This window comes from Danio rerio, chromosome 23, assembly GCF_052040795.2.
Source record: "Danio rerio strain M-AB ecotype USA chromosome 23, GRCz13ab, whole genome shotgun sequence".
NCBI lineage: Eukaryota > Metazoa > Chordata > Actinopteri > Cypriniformes > Danionidae > Danio > Danio rerio.
Window position 1 is genome coordinate 19,776,422 of NC_141043.1, and position 17,557 is coordinate 19,793,978.

Genomic DNA, 17,557 nt, shown 5'->3' on the forward strand with positions numbered 1-17,557 from the left:
CAGGCAATAAACTTGCATGTTGCACTGCTGACTCCATTGGCAATACAATGAACTGTCCAAAGTAAATGTGCAACTTTACCTGATAAAAACAAGGAGAAGACAAAGGCAAATAAAGTCATTTTTATCTTTTTTGGCACGTAAAAGTGGTCTGGAGCTTCATGATTACAGATGAGCCAGTAAAGTCAGATGGAATGTCTAGACAGTGACTACGTTTACATGGATATCAGTAATCAAATAATATGCCTTAATCTAAATAAGACAATTATATGATTAAGGTGTTTACATGAGTTTCTTTATGAATGTTCCTTTCAAGATCTCATTTTCACATGTTACAGCACATAGATCGATTAACGTCATTGCACCACCACACTATCCACATTTCCTCCAGAGTTTCATGTAATTTCGGGTGTTTCATTTTTAATTTGTTGACTAACTGCAGTTTGGCACTTTCACTTTCTTTTGGGAACATTTTATGCATGCCCCTTCATGACAAACGAGATATTGGATGCGAGTATGAACTGCTGGAAGAGTGCTCCTTTGATACCGCACGGCGTATATGAAAAAACCTTCGCATTTCGTGGGGCAGGTGTCTGTGGTCCTTCACTGACTCGGTAGGTGCAGAGAATAATATGCAGCATACTCCACATCTTTATCCAATTTTGATTTAGTTCCATTATGACCATAATTGGATTAAATTAATCAACGTTTACATGGTAGACTTGTAATCAGAGTATTGTCTTAATCATAGTAAAATGTTTTTTCTATGTTAAGTCTGTGAAAATTCGAAAAGCTTTTGGATTTCATCTAAAAATGGTAATTTGTATTAATGAACAAAAGTGTGGAACATCATGAGGGTGAGCAATTAATAACGGACTATTTCTTTTTGGGTGAGCTAACTCTTTAAAGGTTCCTAATTTTATTTTGTAGATTTCCTACTATGAGTTCAAAGTCAAATAAACACATGAATGCCTGCTGTGACTGCTGTACAGCTCATAGAGCATATCACTACTAAATTGTACGTTACTATATCTGAATTTCCAGAGGTTTTCTTAGCTCTTTATGCTGTCTGTTTTGTTTAATTAGTTCAAACATGCATCATAATTGTTAGAAAAATGGGTTTCTTTTTGCAGCATCTTTTCAACATGTTAAAAACCCGAATCTAAAACTTCCCCACTTAAAACTACAACTACAGCATTTGGGGGTCAAACAGACATTGTTTGTAGACAGCCTGTGAATGCAACAGGCTGGCATATGTACAAAAGTACAGAGTAGGCAGTCAAGCTGGAGTTACTGATGACTTTTCACTTGCGGTTTCATCTACTGGGAAACCAAAAATGAATTTACCTTGAACTTTGAGCTTTGAAACAAGAGTTTAACGTTTGCATCCACACAGATGAAAGCTAATATTTAACAGTGGCACTTATATTAAACCCTGAACCTAAGGACACTGCTTCTCTCTCATTATATTTTGAATATGTAGAAAATGATGGCATATTACACATGATGGTTGAGCCAGTTATTCTCCAAAGACTGTACATATGCACACATACCCTATGTTCCTTAACGCTTCCTGGATTTTCTGCCGTTGCTCTTCATTAATGGGATAGAAGTAAAAAATCACCATGCCAATAAGCAACAGGCCGAGAGGCACAGGAGCGAAGAGAATCCAGAGTGCATAAATGACCTCTGAATTGTGTTTACAAGCTCCAGGTATGTATCCCACAAAGCTGAAGAGGGGAGAGGGAATTTAGTAAAGCATTCTCAAATAAATCTTTTAGGTTTGGGGTACTAAAAATACATATTTAACAACAATTAAAAAAAAAAAAAAAGCTCTTACTGTAAAACCAAGGTAGATATTCCAACAGACAATCCTCCTCCAAATTTGTTAAAGAACACATAGCAGGAGTAGAACAGTGGCTCTAGATCCAGAAACGACGGGTTCTTGACTTTGAAGTCGTCCACTACATCTGGCAGCATCGACCTGAAACAACATCTTGCGTATATTATGTGTCCAAACAGGAATAAAAGTTAAAAGGATCACTTTCTGTTTTAAGATCTTTATTCTTGTGAATTTCCTTCAGAAGTCACACTGTTATGCTGATTTGGTCCTCAAGAAATTTTATTAATTTTACTTTTGTTACAAAATATTAAAAGATTAGCATATTCAGGATAGTTCACCTATTAAATGTTTAAACCAAATGTAACAAATAAATGTTAATAAATGATAATTAAATGTTACCATTAACCAGGGGTGGACTGAGACTAAAAATCAGCCCTGGCACTGTAGCCACACCAGCCCACATTACCACACTGACACAGCCCCATGCACAGACACGTACATTCACTACTTAGATTGGTGTACATATGGTGAAATATTATAAGCAGTACCATGTGTAATTGATATTTAAACATTTAATGTATGTGACTGGAACAAAAACAACCCATTTATAACAAATTTATATGCAATCATTTCATTCATTCATCTTCTTTTCAGCTTAGTCCCTTTATTAATCTGGGGTCGTCACAGCTGAATGAACCGCCAACTTATCCAGCATATGTTTTGCGCAGCGGATGCCCTCCAAGCTGCAACCAATCACTTGGAAACCTCTATGCACACGCATTCACAAACATGCACTATGGACAATTAAGCCTACCCAATTCACCTATTGCACATGTTCTTGACTTTTGATGGAAACCAGGAGGAAACCTATGCAAACATGCAAACTCCACACAGAAACACCAACTGACCCAGTTGAGGATAGAAATAGCGACCTTCTTGCACCACTGCGCTGCCCTCTTTCAAGACTATTTTATTTAATTTTATGCATTTGGCAGCTTCTGATTTTAGGGACTTTTTTTGCTTTCTCTGAGCAGTGCCTTTCCTTTTTATGGTCCATCTCTGACAATTAGCTTGTTTATAGCTTTGTTTGACATTCTTACCAGATTTTGATTACGTCTGGTTTACCTCTGATTGGGTCGGCCCATCTCAAAACCATCCGGTTGTTGCCGATTGTGCCAATGCTTAACATTTATTATTATTATTACTATTATCATCATCGTCGTCATCATCATCCTCAAAATATTCAAATCTTGCAAGAGATAAAAGCTGCCTGCATGTAAAAACAATACATATTAAAACATTTATTTTTAAAAAAACTGACCGGCCCACATTTAAAAAATGGTCCGGCTCTTCTGATATTTGCCAGAATTGCCAGATGGCCAGTCCGCCCCTGCCATTATCTCACCCTAAAGTGGTTCCAAACCTTTTTGAGTTTCTTTATTCTGCTGAACACAGATTAAGTTATTTTGTAATTATAGGAAAAAATATGGAAGTCAGGGGTTACAGGATTTCAGCTTTCTTCAAAATATCTTCTAAAGGCAAACAGGTTTGGAACCACTGGACGGTGAGCAAATGATGACAGATATTCAGTTTTGATTGTCTTTATATATTATTATAATAGAAATATTTTGTCACACTATAAGTTATGAATGTTCTATTTTTATTGTCGGCTATGATAAGCGTAGAGGGACAATACGATGGCTAAGTGGTTAGCACTGTCATCTCATAGCAAGAAAGTCACCGTTTCAATTCCCGGCTGGGTAAGTTGGCATTTTTGTGTAGAGTTTCCATGTTTTCCCAGGGTGTTTTGGTTTCCCCAGTCCAAACACAGGCGACTTACTTGAATTGAATAAACTAAATTGATGGCTTTATAGCATATGTGTGTGTGAATGCAAAAGTGTATCAGTGTTTCCTAGTACTGGGTTGCAGCTAGAAGGGCATCCGCTCTGTAAAACATACGGAATATTTGGCAGTTCATGCCACTGTGGCGACCCCTGATAAATGAAGGGAATAAGGCGAATGTAAATGAATGAATATTCTTATGGAGCTTTTAACACTGTAAGAGCTGACATTAGAGTACACTTCACAAAAAGAGATCATGAGAGTATTTACAGGTGATCAGAGGACAAAATATGATAGCAAGCATTTCCCTGTATGGATTTATATATATCACACAAGCAGTCATTTATCTTCCTGAATCCTGGCAAATGAGGACAAACACAAATGTAAGGTTTTTACATGCAACAGTTTAACAAACAGAAAGTGTAAAACAACCTTCTGGTTTTTTTATGATTCACTAATTAAAACAGTTCCAAACAAAGCCAAAGCAGAACATTTGTTCATCTTGGAGTAACAGTGCGATGTTTTATTCTCAAATGAATCTGTTTTGAACTAATCAAACTGAGTTAATGATTCAGTTGTTCAGGGATTTAAATAGACCTATTATGCAAAAATCTTGTTGTTAAACACAGTTGTGTGGCAACAGTCTGTGAATGTAAAGAGCCTATGAGAATAATAAATTATACTTTCTATAATCCCATTTGAAAAAAACAGCCTACAGAACTTTATTTGACATACACTCTTTGTACACGTCATCTGAGGGGGAAAGTCCCACCCATTAGTGATGGTCTTTCCATCATCAGCAAAAACAACCCTGAATAAGAAGCAGCCATTTGAATCTGCCACTATGCTGACACACATGCATTTTAAGCACTGGCCTCTTTAAAAAAAAAAAAAAAAAAAAAGGCTGAGAGAATAATCTCATTTGAATTAAAAAAAAAAACGGCTGAGAGAATAATCTCTTTTGAATTAAAAAAAAAGGCTGAGAGAATAATCTCTTTTGAATTTAAAGCGACAATCACCAAAATGGTCAAATTTGGATCAAAAAGGCTTCAAATTCACACTCTAGGGATATTAGAGCCTTATTTTACACCTTGTAAAAAGGGTCATAATAGGTCCCCTTTAGGACAGTCGCATGTTTAATTTCTAAATGAATCAGCTATTGATGAGTCAAGGATTTAAGTGGTAGAGAGTGGATGTTAGCAAAGTGAGAAGAAATATTTTACTTTACCAAGGCAGTAGAAAAATGGATGCAAGACTTATGCCAGATAACACAGACATGATAATCAAGGTAGTCAAACTACTCTTCGATACGATTATCTCAACGAGAGCTGGGATGTAAATCTGCAGAAAACAGGAGAAAGACAGATGAAAAAGTCAAAACAACATTGTATCCATCTGTGTATCCACTTAAAAAAAGACAAAAATCTTGCTCACTGAAAGGCCGAGGAATATAGTGGTCTTCTTTCCTATTCTGACCAACAGCGTCTGCCACATTGGGACGGATATTGTTGCTGACGCCTGTATATGAGCAGAAAGGATGTCTGTATAACTAAAAATATCATTAAATATTAAAAATATTAAAATTGTAAATACTATTTAAATATTTTAACTAAACAGCACTGCTGTAACCCACATTAGTGCCATATAGCTACCTCTAATGGTTCTTCTTCAGTTCTTTATGGTGGTTAGTGTGCTGTGTAGCATAATCTTTAAAGATATAGGCGCTATTCAACACTTTGAGCGGTGTTATTTAACATTTTTAAGTATTTTGTCATCAGCATTTTTAGAGCGAACATGTAAGGAAATCATATGATAAGTATGTCAGGACAACAAAACATTTTATGTTGGTTGGTCCTACTTTATATTAAGTGTCCTTAACTAACATGTACTTAAACAGAAATTAATAATTATTTATTTACATTGTATTAATTGGGTAAATACTTTCCCAGAGATGGGTTGCGGCTGGAAGGGCATCCACTGCGTAAAAACTTGCTGGATAAGTTGGCGGTTCATTCCGCTGTGGCGACCCTGGATTAATAAAGGGACTAAGCCGACAAGGAAATTGAATGAATAATTGGGTAAAGACATGTATTTACTGTGTACTTATGCTTGATTAAATACCTGTATATAATTAAATCTGTAATTAACTTCTGTAATTATATTTGTGAATACACTGTTGACCATACCTTACACCTCAACACACCCTTAAACCTACCCATACCACCAAACCTGTCCATAACCCAACCCCTATCCCTACTCACAAGCACCACAAGTGTTCTCAAATACATTATAAACACAGTAAGTACGATGTATTTATTTTTTGATGCAAGTACATAGTAGTTAAGGACACTTAATATAAAGTGGGACCGTTACTTTAACTTTCAATCTCAATAAAATGTTAAGCTATATCTGATTTTTTATTTGTTAAACGTAAAAGAAGACACTTTGAAGAATGTTGTAAACTGGTGGATATTGACATTAATAGCAGTGAAAAAGACTGTGGAAGTCAATGAATAATGTGGAAGTCAGTTTTCAACATTCTTCAAATAATAATTTTTTTTGTTGAACAGATGAAAAACTGTAAACATTTAGAGCAAGTGAGTACATGATGACCTAATTAGAATTTTTGGCAGCTTCATTTCAACTTTATTTTTAAACAGTGAAGATTTTTACAGTCGAGCTAGAAATTTCCAGTATACAGTGCATTTCCTTACCAGTGTTATCAGAATAAAATGCTGGAAATATGATCCCAAATGTGCTGCATGAGTACAGAAGAGAGCGAAATTTCCTACGTTCACCTGAAACGTCACAACAATTTACTTTTCATCACAAGAACTGTGAAAGTTTATAAAACCAATTATATTCTTTATGACTATTTATCAACATCAATACAGGGCGATTCTAGTAAATTCAGACAAGTTTTTTGCTGGTATTTTATTATCATCCACAAATATATCAAAATGCATTCATAAATGAAACAGAAAAACATCTGACCTGAAAGGCTAGTGAAGAAAAGAGGAATCCAAATACAAGCCGTACATATGGAGTGTGTCTCACAACCATCTTAATTCCAGTTAGATAGGGAACTTTAATGCTGTCAAGGTTACTCAGAGGCGCTTAAGTGAGAAGTAAACACATGAAAATGACTAGTTATCAAATCAACATTAGTTTAGAGATCACCATATCTGTTTATTTTAGCTGTAGTTATGTATTAATTCTTATGAAATCGATGCTAAAAGGGCATGCAGTATGCTAAGCGTCACAGACTCCTGGTATAGTGTTTTACATCATTTTACTTACCCACCTGCTCCTTTACACCGAAAAAAAGGACTAGACAGCAGATGAGGTACAGTATTCCCATTACTATTGCGGCAATCAAATAAGCTGTTCTCTGTTGAAAATAAAAGACAAATGCAAGCACCATTCATTATAGTATGTTTTAAGTAAACATTAAAAACAATCTAATAAAGCATACAGACACTTTAAATTAACTTTTACATTTTTACAAGATCAATATAGACACTTTGATTTAGCAAAGACACATTGAATCGATCAAAAGTAAAAGACATTTAAATTGTTACAAGAGATTTTTAGAATATGTGTTTATTTTATGATTGGTTATTTGTTAATATGTGTGTTTCAATAAATTAAAGCCAAAAACACCGTAATACAGCGTTAAAGCTTTTTCCTGAATGCAGGAGGCTGAAGTTTTTAACACAAAACGATGTGAAAATCACCATGCCCATTCATTATCACAGACAGTATATTACTTTTAATATATATGCATACAGAGAAGCAGTGGTGCAGTAAGTAGTGGTCGCTGCAAGTCACAGCAAGAAGGTCACTGGTTCGAACCTCGGCTCAGTTGGCACATCTGTGTGGAGTTTGCATGTTCTCCCTGCACTCGCTTGGCTTTCCTTTGGGAGCTCCGGTTTCCCCCACAGTCCAAAGACATGCGGTACAGGTGAATTGGGTAGGCTAAATTGTCCATAGTGTATGAGTGTGTGTGTGTGTGTGTGTGTGTGTGTGTGTGTGTGTGTGTGTGTGTGTGTGTGTGTGTGTGTGTGTGGATGTTTCCCAGAGATGGGTTGTGGCTGGAAGGGCATCCACTGTATAAAAACGTGCTGAATAAGTTGGCAATTCATTACGCAATGACGAACCCGGATTAATAAAGGGACTAAGTGGACAAGAAAATATATACATACACAAACACACACCGGCCACTTTATTAGGTACACCCTACTAATACCATTTGGCCCTCAAAACGGCTTTAATCTTTCGTGGCATAGATTCTACAAGGTACTAGAAATATTTCTTAAAGATTTTGGTCCATATTGATATGATAGTCTCACACACTTGCACATCCATGATGCGAACCTCCCGTTCCACCACATCCCAAAGGTGCTCTATTGAATTAAGTGACTGTGAAGGCCATTTAAATACAGTGAACTCATTGTCATGTTCAAGAAACCACTCTAAGAGGATTTGCACTTTATGATATGGTGTGTTATCCTGCTGGAAGTAGCCATCAGAAGATGGGGACACTGGTCATCCAGGGATGGACATGGTCAGCAACAATGCTCATGTAGGCTGTGGCGTTGACACAATGCTCAGTTGGTACTAATGGGCCCAAAGTGTGCCAAGAAAATATCCCCCACACCATTACACCACAACCACTAGCCTGAACCATTGATACAAGAAAGCATGTGATGCATGTGATGATGCTTCCATGTTGTTGATGCCAAATTTTAACTACCATCCGAATGTTGTAGCAGAACTTGAGACTCATCAGACCAGGCAATGTTTTTCCAATCTTCTGTTGTCCAGTTTTTGGTGAATCTATGTAAACTGTTGCCTCAGTTTCCTGTTGTTAGCTGACAGGAGTGGCACCCAGTGTGGTTATCTGCTGCTGTAGCCCATCTGCCTCAAGGTTCAACATGTTGTGTGTTCAGAGATGCTCTTCTGCATACCTTGGTTGTAACGAGTGGTTGTTTGAGTTACTGTTGCCTTTCTATCAGCTCGAACCAGTCTGGCCATTTTCCTCTGACCTTTGGCAAGAACAAGGCATTTTCACCAACAGAACTGCCACTCACTGGATTTTCGGACTATTCTCTGCAAACCCTAGAGATGGTTGTGTGTGAAAATCCCAGTAGATCAGCAGTTTCTGAAATACTTAGGCCAGCCCGTCTGGCACAAACAACCATGCCACGTTCAAAGTCACCTGAATCCCCTTTCTTCCCCATTTTAATGCTCATTTTGAACTGCAGCAGATTGTCTTGACCACGTCTACGTGTCTAAATAAATTGAGTTGCTGCCATGTGATTGGCTGATTAGAAATTTGCATTACAAGCAGTTGGACAGGTGTACCAAATTAAGTGGCCAGTCAATGTGTGTGTAAATATACATATATATACTCGACACACACAAACAACAAATACAGACATGGTACTTTAACATAGCTTATACTTTTAATATAATTCAGCAAAAAAATGGCAACATCCTTTCATAATTTGAACTAAATTAATTAGGAATAAGCTAAAAAAAAACTGCTGATGCTAATATTTAATTTATTTATATATTATATATTGCAATATGATAATTGAAGCCTAAGTGGGTGCATTTGCTACAATGCTACCACAACATTTATTGAGAATTAGCCCCTGCATATACAGTCACCAGGAATAATCTTATTCTACTACACTAAATCATTAATGTAAGGACAAACAGCTGCATTTAGTTCACAGTGAAAAGTAATAACTTATAACTGATAACTGATTAATGTGCTTGAGACAACAGTAATGAGGTATTCATTTTCTCACAGTGTTTTGTAGAGCTATTTCGGATATGTCAGTCAGCTTGTCAGTGTAGTTTCCAGAAAGCTCTTCTGTGTTATTCTGCAAGCTGCAGGTGTGTGTCCTCTTGGCGTGGTGAACCCCGACTATTTGCCCCTGAATGGCAGAAGCTGCCAGTGTGGCGAACACTTCCACACCCATTCCTGTTTCAAGAGAAAAACAGCGTTCTAGACTTCTTCTCTTTCATACAGCAAACACAATTTTTGTGAAGATTGTATGGTTTTCTGCTTACCAATATTAGCTTCTAAAAGATGGTTGAGGATGTTTTTTTGATACTAAATCATTTAAATGGGTGGTCCACAACGATATCATATTTTAAGCTTTAGTTCATGAGTAATGTAGCTGTGTGAACATAAACAACATCTCTGAATGTAATACGCTCAGAGTTTAATGCAAAGGGAGACATTGGCTTTTAGAGTTAGCTTAGTGAATACAGTAAACAAAGTTTGGGGACTACAAAAAAATACATCCGGGTTAGTGAAATCACAAACCTTCAAGTTACGAGCACACACCCTGCGCAGTGAAGGGGCGTTGCCAGAGGCACTGTAATGTAGCAGAGAAAGCTAAAATGCCATCCAAACGCTGCTATTCCCACAGAACTTCTTCTGTTTCTGTATTTGGGCTTCCAAATTATACAACACAAAGAGAGAAGGACTTACAATTTAATTTTAATTTTGTTCCAGACAATTATATAAAAAAAAAAATACAGCTCTAGCATTGACAAAGGACAGTTTAGTGCTGGATTCGGCTAAAATCTCCTCAAAAAAGGAGCAGCTCCAACCAAAATTGACAAAGCTGTGGATTGTGAGCCACAACCTGTAAGTATCTTTATTTGTTAAAATTGATCTATTACATGCATAGTGTCTAGCGTTAATGGTATTTTGTAGCGAGGATGTAAACAATGGAAAAGGCTGTTTGGCATTGTAAGCAATTTTGCCACAAATTCATATTTATCAGTCAAACCACTGTAACCCCCACAATCTTCACCAGCGCTGCAGTTTCTCTCTATATGCAGTGTCTTTTCCTGCATTCTACATCTAACATAACAAACTCGCAAAAGATATGTTTCATATTACTTACACATGCTTTTAAACTGAATATATACGAAAGACACTTTTAAGGTTTTATTTTATAGAGCAGGCGTGAGGCGTGTCCTCTGTGTCATTTGTCTGATTCAGGCTCAAACTGATAAGGCTAACAGCTACTCTGACTGACAGTGTTAGAGGCATGACGCTTTTCCTGGTGACGTGAAGCCAATTGAGGGCCTTTTGGATGAACTAGGAAATATGATGTTTTCATGTTAGCTGATTAGATGTATATAATCAGCAGTAGGCTATATAAAGAAATATGAAAATATAATGTGATTTTTTTTATATAAACGAAGCATGAGCACACATTGCTTTGCATATTATAAACAAAACCAGGCCTTAAAAAAATACACTGTGGACCATCCCCTTTAATCTTTTATTTTCTAAAACCTCCCTGATTTTTGGGTGCGATTGTAACTATATGACGGATTTCTTTAACACAAAGACACCTCAAAACTTGATACCTTTGGACAACAAGAGATCCTAAATAAACATGATAATACTCATGCTTTCCAGTTAACATTTATTTTAAAAGATCAGTCATCTATTTGCCAAATCAAATGATACAAAAAAGCCGAAAGCTGTAATTCTGATTCTGTCCACTAGAGACTGCCATAGGATAAGAAATCTTTTTGAAATCCTTTCACTTAGTATAAATGTGAAAGTTTATGTAATTCCTGACGTTGTCCTTATTGAATTACAGTCTTTAAAAAACAAAAGCTCAAAATTGTTTTTTGCAGTGATATCATGGAAGAGTATTAGTTTAGATTCAGCAAAATAACCTTTTGCTGCAGCAGTTCTTCAAAGAATTATGTTTTTCATCAATGTTAAAAAATTTTTAATGATCTCAAGAACCTTTTCCACTTTTGAACCTTTTGTGAAATGAAAAGTTTCCATGGATGCTAAAGGTTCTTTGATGGAACCAATTCACGGATGTCAATAAACAGCCATTGCACAATGTTAAATTGTAAAACATTAAATTAAAAGTGTTCATTAAACCTCTTTAAGTATTACATTACAGGTGCATATGTATTTTGTAAAAACTGCAACACTATATAAAAATAAGAATTGTCAAGTTGAATTTAGGGTATTGACCTTAAAAAATGCTTAATATGTAAAAACACAACATTTACAAATTTAGCTAATTGATCTATCAACTTCCAGGATTGTGTGTATTTATTTATAAACTGTAATACAAATTTAAAATTTGAGGCCAAAAATGAAATAATTCCTAACTGCATTTGAGTTCACTTACTATAAGCAGTGGCTGAGTCTCGGTCCTTTTCATCCCCTCCTAAAAACATGTTTAGTGAAGAATATGGCACATGGTGGCACTAAGTGAGACAAAGAGAGAGAAGGTTTTTAGAAGTCAGTAATAAATAATATACCACCATAGCACCATACACTAAGTTAGTACTATATTTAGTCATCATGAGTAGCTGCAACTTCTGAGAAAAGAGGTGGTCCCTCTACTAAACATTGAAGATTCCCTCTAGTCAAAAAACAAAGTACTTTCAGGAAATGTCTTTAAAAGCTGAACCTCATTTATTCTAAATGTGTAAAACGTCAGTAAACTGTGTGCAGATAATGGTAATAGTGGTCTTACACTTATAAAGGTGTCAAATACACAACACCATATGAAGTACCAGCTGAAACTGAAGGCAGGGGACATGGTGTCCTGTGGGGTATACCATAGCATGATGTATGACAGGACCCCAAGCGGCATGGTGAACACAATCCTGTATAAAGGGCACAAATGATGATGAGCATTTGGCATATATTTAAACACTCAAATTCACTTTTACTTTTATTGTCAAGTAAATGTGAGCAAATTCAGTGAAATATTATTAAGAAATGCTTTAGACCTGGTCTGATATTACCCAGTACACTAACCAAGGTATGAGTTTGCCAATTCTGGTCCGGCCACTTTTGCTCACAGCATATCCAACCAGAGGATCTGTAACAGCATCCCAAGCTCGACCGAGGAAGAGAATGAGGGATGCATAAAAGGCTTCCATCTATATATTTATATATAAAACATGCACAAAAGAAAATGTAAAAATTCTTTTAAAACTTCACTTAAAATACACTGTGCCTCTTTTTTGTTATAGAAATACAATTGTCAAAAATTAATTTACAAAAAAAATAATGCTCTATCAAGCTGAAACTGAAGAAATAAATTATTTTTCACACAAATCTTGGGGAAATTTTACTACCTAATATGTGAACAGTCAATCAAAATAATGAGATTCACATCAAAGAAAAGTTTTAGTGTGTTATTGTTCAACTTTTTTTTCTGGTTTCTTATTAATAAAAGTATGTAAAATGTAGTTAGTAGTAAAATGTATGAATAAATCTGTAATTTATTTATTTCAAATATCTCCTCTATGGACCGGCACCTTATCGTGGTGGAGGGGTTTGAGTGCCGAGTGATCCTAGGAGCTAATGCCCCTGGTAGGGTCTCCCAAGGCAAAAAGGTCTTAGGTGACAGGTCAAACTACGTGCGGTTCCAAAACCCTTTATAAACTTCTTTGCATCGAGGATCATGACGTTTCCTGGCATGGCGCAGTTGGGGCTCCACCCTGGAGCCAGACCTGGTCTTGGGGCCGTATTCGAGTGCCTGGTGGCTGGGGTTTTTTTCCCATGGAACTGGCAGGGCTTAGCCTAAAGGAGCGATGTGGGACTATCCTCCTGCAGGAGGAGTTGTAAGGGGCCGGTGCATTGTGGAACAGGTAGTGGTCAAAGGTTAGGACCATGATAACCCGATCATCGAGCACAGAAACTGGCACTTAGGACATGGAATGTCACCTCATTCAGAGGGAAGGAACCCGAGATTGTGCAGAAGGTGGAACGGTACCAACTAGTGATAGTTGGGATCCCCATTATGCACAGCTGGGGCTCTGGAGCTCAACTTCTTGAGAATGGCTTGATTTTCTTCTACTCTGGATTTGAGAGGTGAGAGGCGGCTGGTTGGTGTGGGCTTGCTTATAGCTCACCAACTTAACCTCCATGTGGTGAACGTGAAGGTTGCCTCTCTGCACCTTAGGGATAGGTCTCTTACTCTGGTTTGTGTCTACAGGGTGGGAGGGGTGCTGGAAGGTGCTCAGACTAAGGACTCCATTGTTCTACTGGGGGACTTCAATGCCCACGTTGGTAATGACAGTGATACCTGGAGAGGCATAATTGAGAGGAATGGCCTCCCTGATCTGAACCCGAGTGGTGCTCTGTTATTAGACTTCTGTGCTAATCATAGTTTGTCCATAACAAACACCATGTTCGAGCATGAGTGTCACCATCAGTACACATGGCACCAAAACACCCTAGGGTAGAGGTCAATGATCGACTTTTTGGTTGTATCATCTGATCTCCAACCGTATGTCTTGGACACTCGGGTAAAGAGAGGGGCAGAGCTGTCAACTGATCACCACCTGGTTGTGAGTTGGATCCGCTGGCAGGGAGAAAGCTGGACAGACCTGGCAGGCCCAAACATATTGTGAGGGTCCTCTGGGAACATCTGGCTGAACCTTAAGTCAGAGGGATTTTTCAGAGTCAGAGAGCGGTTTGCTGCCGAGTGTGATGCAGCTGGGATGAGAATCAGCTCCTCCAAGTCTGAGGCCATGGTTCAGTCAATGTAGCGGTTCGTTGTGGTAAAGAAAGAGCTGAACCCAAAGGCAATGCTCTCAATTTACCAGTCAATCTACATTTCTACTCTCACCTATGGTGATGAGCTTTGGATCATGACCGAAAAGACAAAATCTCAGATACAAGCGGCTGAAATCAGTTTCCTTCGCAGAGTGGCAGGGTGCACGCTTATAGACAGGGTGAGGAGCTCTGTCACCCGGTAGCTCAGAGTAGAGCCGCTGCTCCTCCACATTGAGAGAAGTCAGCTAAGGTGGCTCAGGCATCTGTTTCGGATGCCTCCAGGACTCCTACCTAGGGAGGTGTTCCAGGCATGTACCACCAGGAGAGGCCTTGGGGTCACGCTAGAGGGACTATGTCTCTCGGCTTGCCTGGGGACTCCTCGGGATCCCCTATAGGAGCTAAATGAAGTGTCTGGAGAGAGTAGTCTAGAGTTCTCTCCTAAGACTACTGCCCCCACGACCCGGCCCCGGATAAGCTGATAAAAATAACATGACATGACATTTCCAATTTAATCATAGAATATCATGTTGCACATTTACTTAAAAAAAGGAAACCACATGAAGGAGTATGTGCAATTTCAATATTGCAATTAGTTTATTAATTAATTTTTCTTTCGGCTTAGGGGTCGCCACAGTGGGATGAACCGCCAACTATTACAGCATATGTTTTACACAGCAGATGCCCATCCAGTTGCAATCCAGTACCGGGAAATCCCATACACTCTCACATTCACTCATACACTATGACCTATTTAGTTCATCCAACTCTCCTATGGTGCATGTCTTTGGACTGTGGGGGAGAGCAGAGCACCCAGAGGAAACCCTTGCCAACACGGGGGGAAACATGCAAACTTCACACAGAAATGCCAACTGATCCAGCCGGGACTTGAACCAGTGACCTTCTTGCTGTGAGGTGACAGCACTAATAACTGAGCCACAGTGCAGCCCTTTATTAGCCTATCATTATATAAATAAAACTAAAGTGTGTGGTAGTGATAAAAACCGCAAAAGATTTTCCCCAATGTATTTTTTTCTGAACTTGAGTAGATGAAGGTGGATGAAGAACAGATGGAATTTGGGTAGATGAGGAACAGATGAGTTAGTTATATTGTTTTACTGTGTGCGTGTGATCCTGTGTAAAAACTTACATCCAGTTATATTAGAGGTCCTGATCTGTTTGGTCATCACTGACAGCTGCAAAACCAAATCTTTTGTACTCACCTTCACAACATCCAGTAAAAAGATCTGCATGAAAAAGACCTTGACGGTTATAGTCATTTCATAAGGCATTCCTCCAATGGCATAGCACAGTTTCCTGGAGAAAGGGATGCCCTGTAGAATGTGCAATGTATTTTAACATAAAGCATGCAATATCTCTGAAAAAAAATCTTTATATTTGAATGGAGAGATTTGAAGTGACCAACAAATGAGCATTGATGATAATATGTGACATTATACCTTCTGACTGTCCTCATTTTCTTTATTGGCATCTGTTTGATTATCCATATCCACTCTATTGTCGACCGTCTTTCAGTTGTCCATGAAAAGATTCTCCTGTTACGTTTCCTAACACTTTTTATTCCTGAGTATAGGTTTGACCTTTGTCCTTGAACAAACACCTTGTTCAATTTAGATTTAATCATTTAGGAAACAAAAGCAAATGAACTAACTAAGAGCAACAATGTGTAACTGCTGTGGCATGTCACACGTAGCTATGACAGTATTGCACTTTTTTATTTGTAAAATTGGATTAATAATAGTAGAACAGAGAGTGCAATATTTATAACTTGCAATAAATGGTCAAATTTTGAAAAAAAGAATCTCGCTTTTTCTGGCTTCGAATAAACACATGAGTCAAAAGTCATTTTGCCTGTAAAGTTATTAAACAACAAGAAGAAAAACACATCCAACCGAACCTTTGTTCTGACTGGAGAACATTTTAAGGAGGTTTTGCACTTAGTGTACTTTATACTCACCAACAAGTTTACAGTAGGCCTACAATTCATGTCACTCACTCGTGTACAGAGGATCAAATACAATTTGGTAAACACTGCCCTTTAAAGTGTACTTTGGTTATTGCTAAATATTGAATAACTGTATCAAATAAATCTATTAAATGTGATGCAACACACAATGTACCATGTTTTCCTATACTATAGGAACAGTGAAGAAATGCTTCTAAACAATCAACGGTTGTCTATTAAGATGATTGATGTCTCAGTCTTTCAAAGCGCATACTCTTCAAAACAGATATTTTTTAGTAGCATAAGATGATGAACCTTTAACATACACAAAATCCTTTATGTCCTAAAAATGTTTTTTATAAAGAAAAAAGGTTTGGATTAATAAAATGCTCTTCATACTTTAAAAAATCATAGTTAATCTAATACCTATGACAATGCACTTCTGTTTGCCAGAATTGAGTGGTAGTTTCTGTTTAAAACTATGGAAAGATTTTAAAAATATATGTATAAAAATAGATTCAGATCCTTTATGCTAATTCTTCAGTTTAAATATTAACAAACAGAACAACATCTCCTCTGCCCCTTTCAGACAGGGGTACCACTAACCTGATTCACCAAGTAGGACATGTTTCTGCAATAACATCTATGTTGATCCTGGAACAACATTCCAATCAGCTAATCAGAAGTAAAGGATGTGTTTACTGTTTATGTCAAGTTTAGGTTAGGTTTATGCACTTCTACATGATTGCTATCCAACTATCATTCCCCTCTGATTTTGGAAATAATTTACAGTTATGGTTGATTGTAGGGGTAGAGAATAGCTATGGATTACTTTTCCCAACAAAAATGATGTTCCAGGATCAACATGGGTGTTAATCCAGAATCGCATCGTACTTGACAAAATCATGACGTGCACAGGGGTACATAACAGGGTGGTCCGCTCTCTCCCTGATTTTCACTCTAGCAATTGAAACATTATGGAAATTCCTAACCATACACATATTTCATTCAGGAATTGGCTGTTCTAAAGAGATTTCATTTCTCTAAAGAGATTGATCATATGCAGGCAGATGATATAATCACATTTTATTCAGTCTAAAACAGTTTATCCCAGCATTACAAAATTTGATTGAAATAGTAATTTATTAATTTATATATTTATTTATTTTACCATATTTAACCAGAAAATGTCATTGAGATTTAAAATCTCTTTTACAAGAGAGACCTGATCAAGGTAACAGCCATACAGTCAAACAAATTTAAAATACATAAACAGCACTTAACAAAATCATCAGTCCTCTCAACAAAAACAATTGCATGCTTGCAATTA

The 17,557-nt window shown here is 37.3% G+C and overlaps 1 protein-coding gene across 3 annotated transcripts in view; it reads right to left on the minus strand.

Moving 5' to 3' along the window:
* mfsd2al1 (major facilitator superfamily domain containing 2a-like 1) overlaps nt 1-15,815 on the minus strand; it is a 25,511-nt gene extending 9,696 nt beyond the window's left edge. For 2 of the 3 annotated variants that reach the window (XM_087306779.1, XM_087306778.1), the window contains exons 1-13: nt 15,722-15,815; nt 15,485-15,595; nt 12,516-12,640; nt 12,229-12,361; nt 11,878-11,956; nt 9,502-9,677; nt 6,983-7,073; nt 6,677-6,798; nt 6,397-6,480; nt 5,117-5,200; nt 4,911-5,023; nt 1,838-1,981; nt 1,551-1,727 (exon numbers count right to left, since the gene is read on the minus strand). In XM_087306779.1, the coding sequence (XP_087162905.1) occupies nt 1,551-1,727; nt 1,838-1,981; nt 4,911-5,023; nt 5,117-5,200; nt 6,397-6,480; nt 6,677-6,798; nt 6,983-7,073; nt 9,502-9,677; nt 11,878-11,956; nt 12,229-12,361; nt 12,516-12,640; nt 15,485-15,595; nt 15,722-15,769 (1,487 nt within the window). In that variant the 5' untranslated portion in view covers nt 15,770-15,815. Of the gene's footprint in view, nt 1-1,550; nt 1,728-1,837; nt 1,982-4,910; nt 5,024-5,116; nt 5,201-5,601; nt 5,728-6,396; nt 6,481-6,676; nt 6,799-6,982; nt 7,074-9,501; nt 9,678-11,877; nt 11,957-12,228; nt 12,362-12,515; nt 12,641-15,484; nt 15,596-15,721 lie in introns of those variants that run through there. The other variant, XM_087306780.1, reaches the window with a different exon arrangement.
* Nucleotides 15,816-17,557: the final 1,742 nt, after the last annotated feature.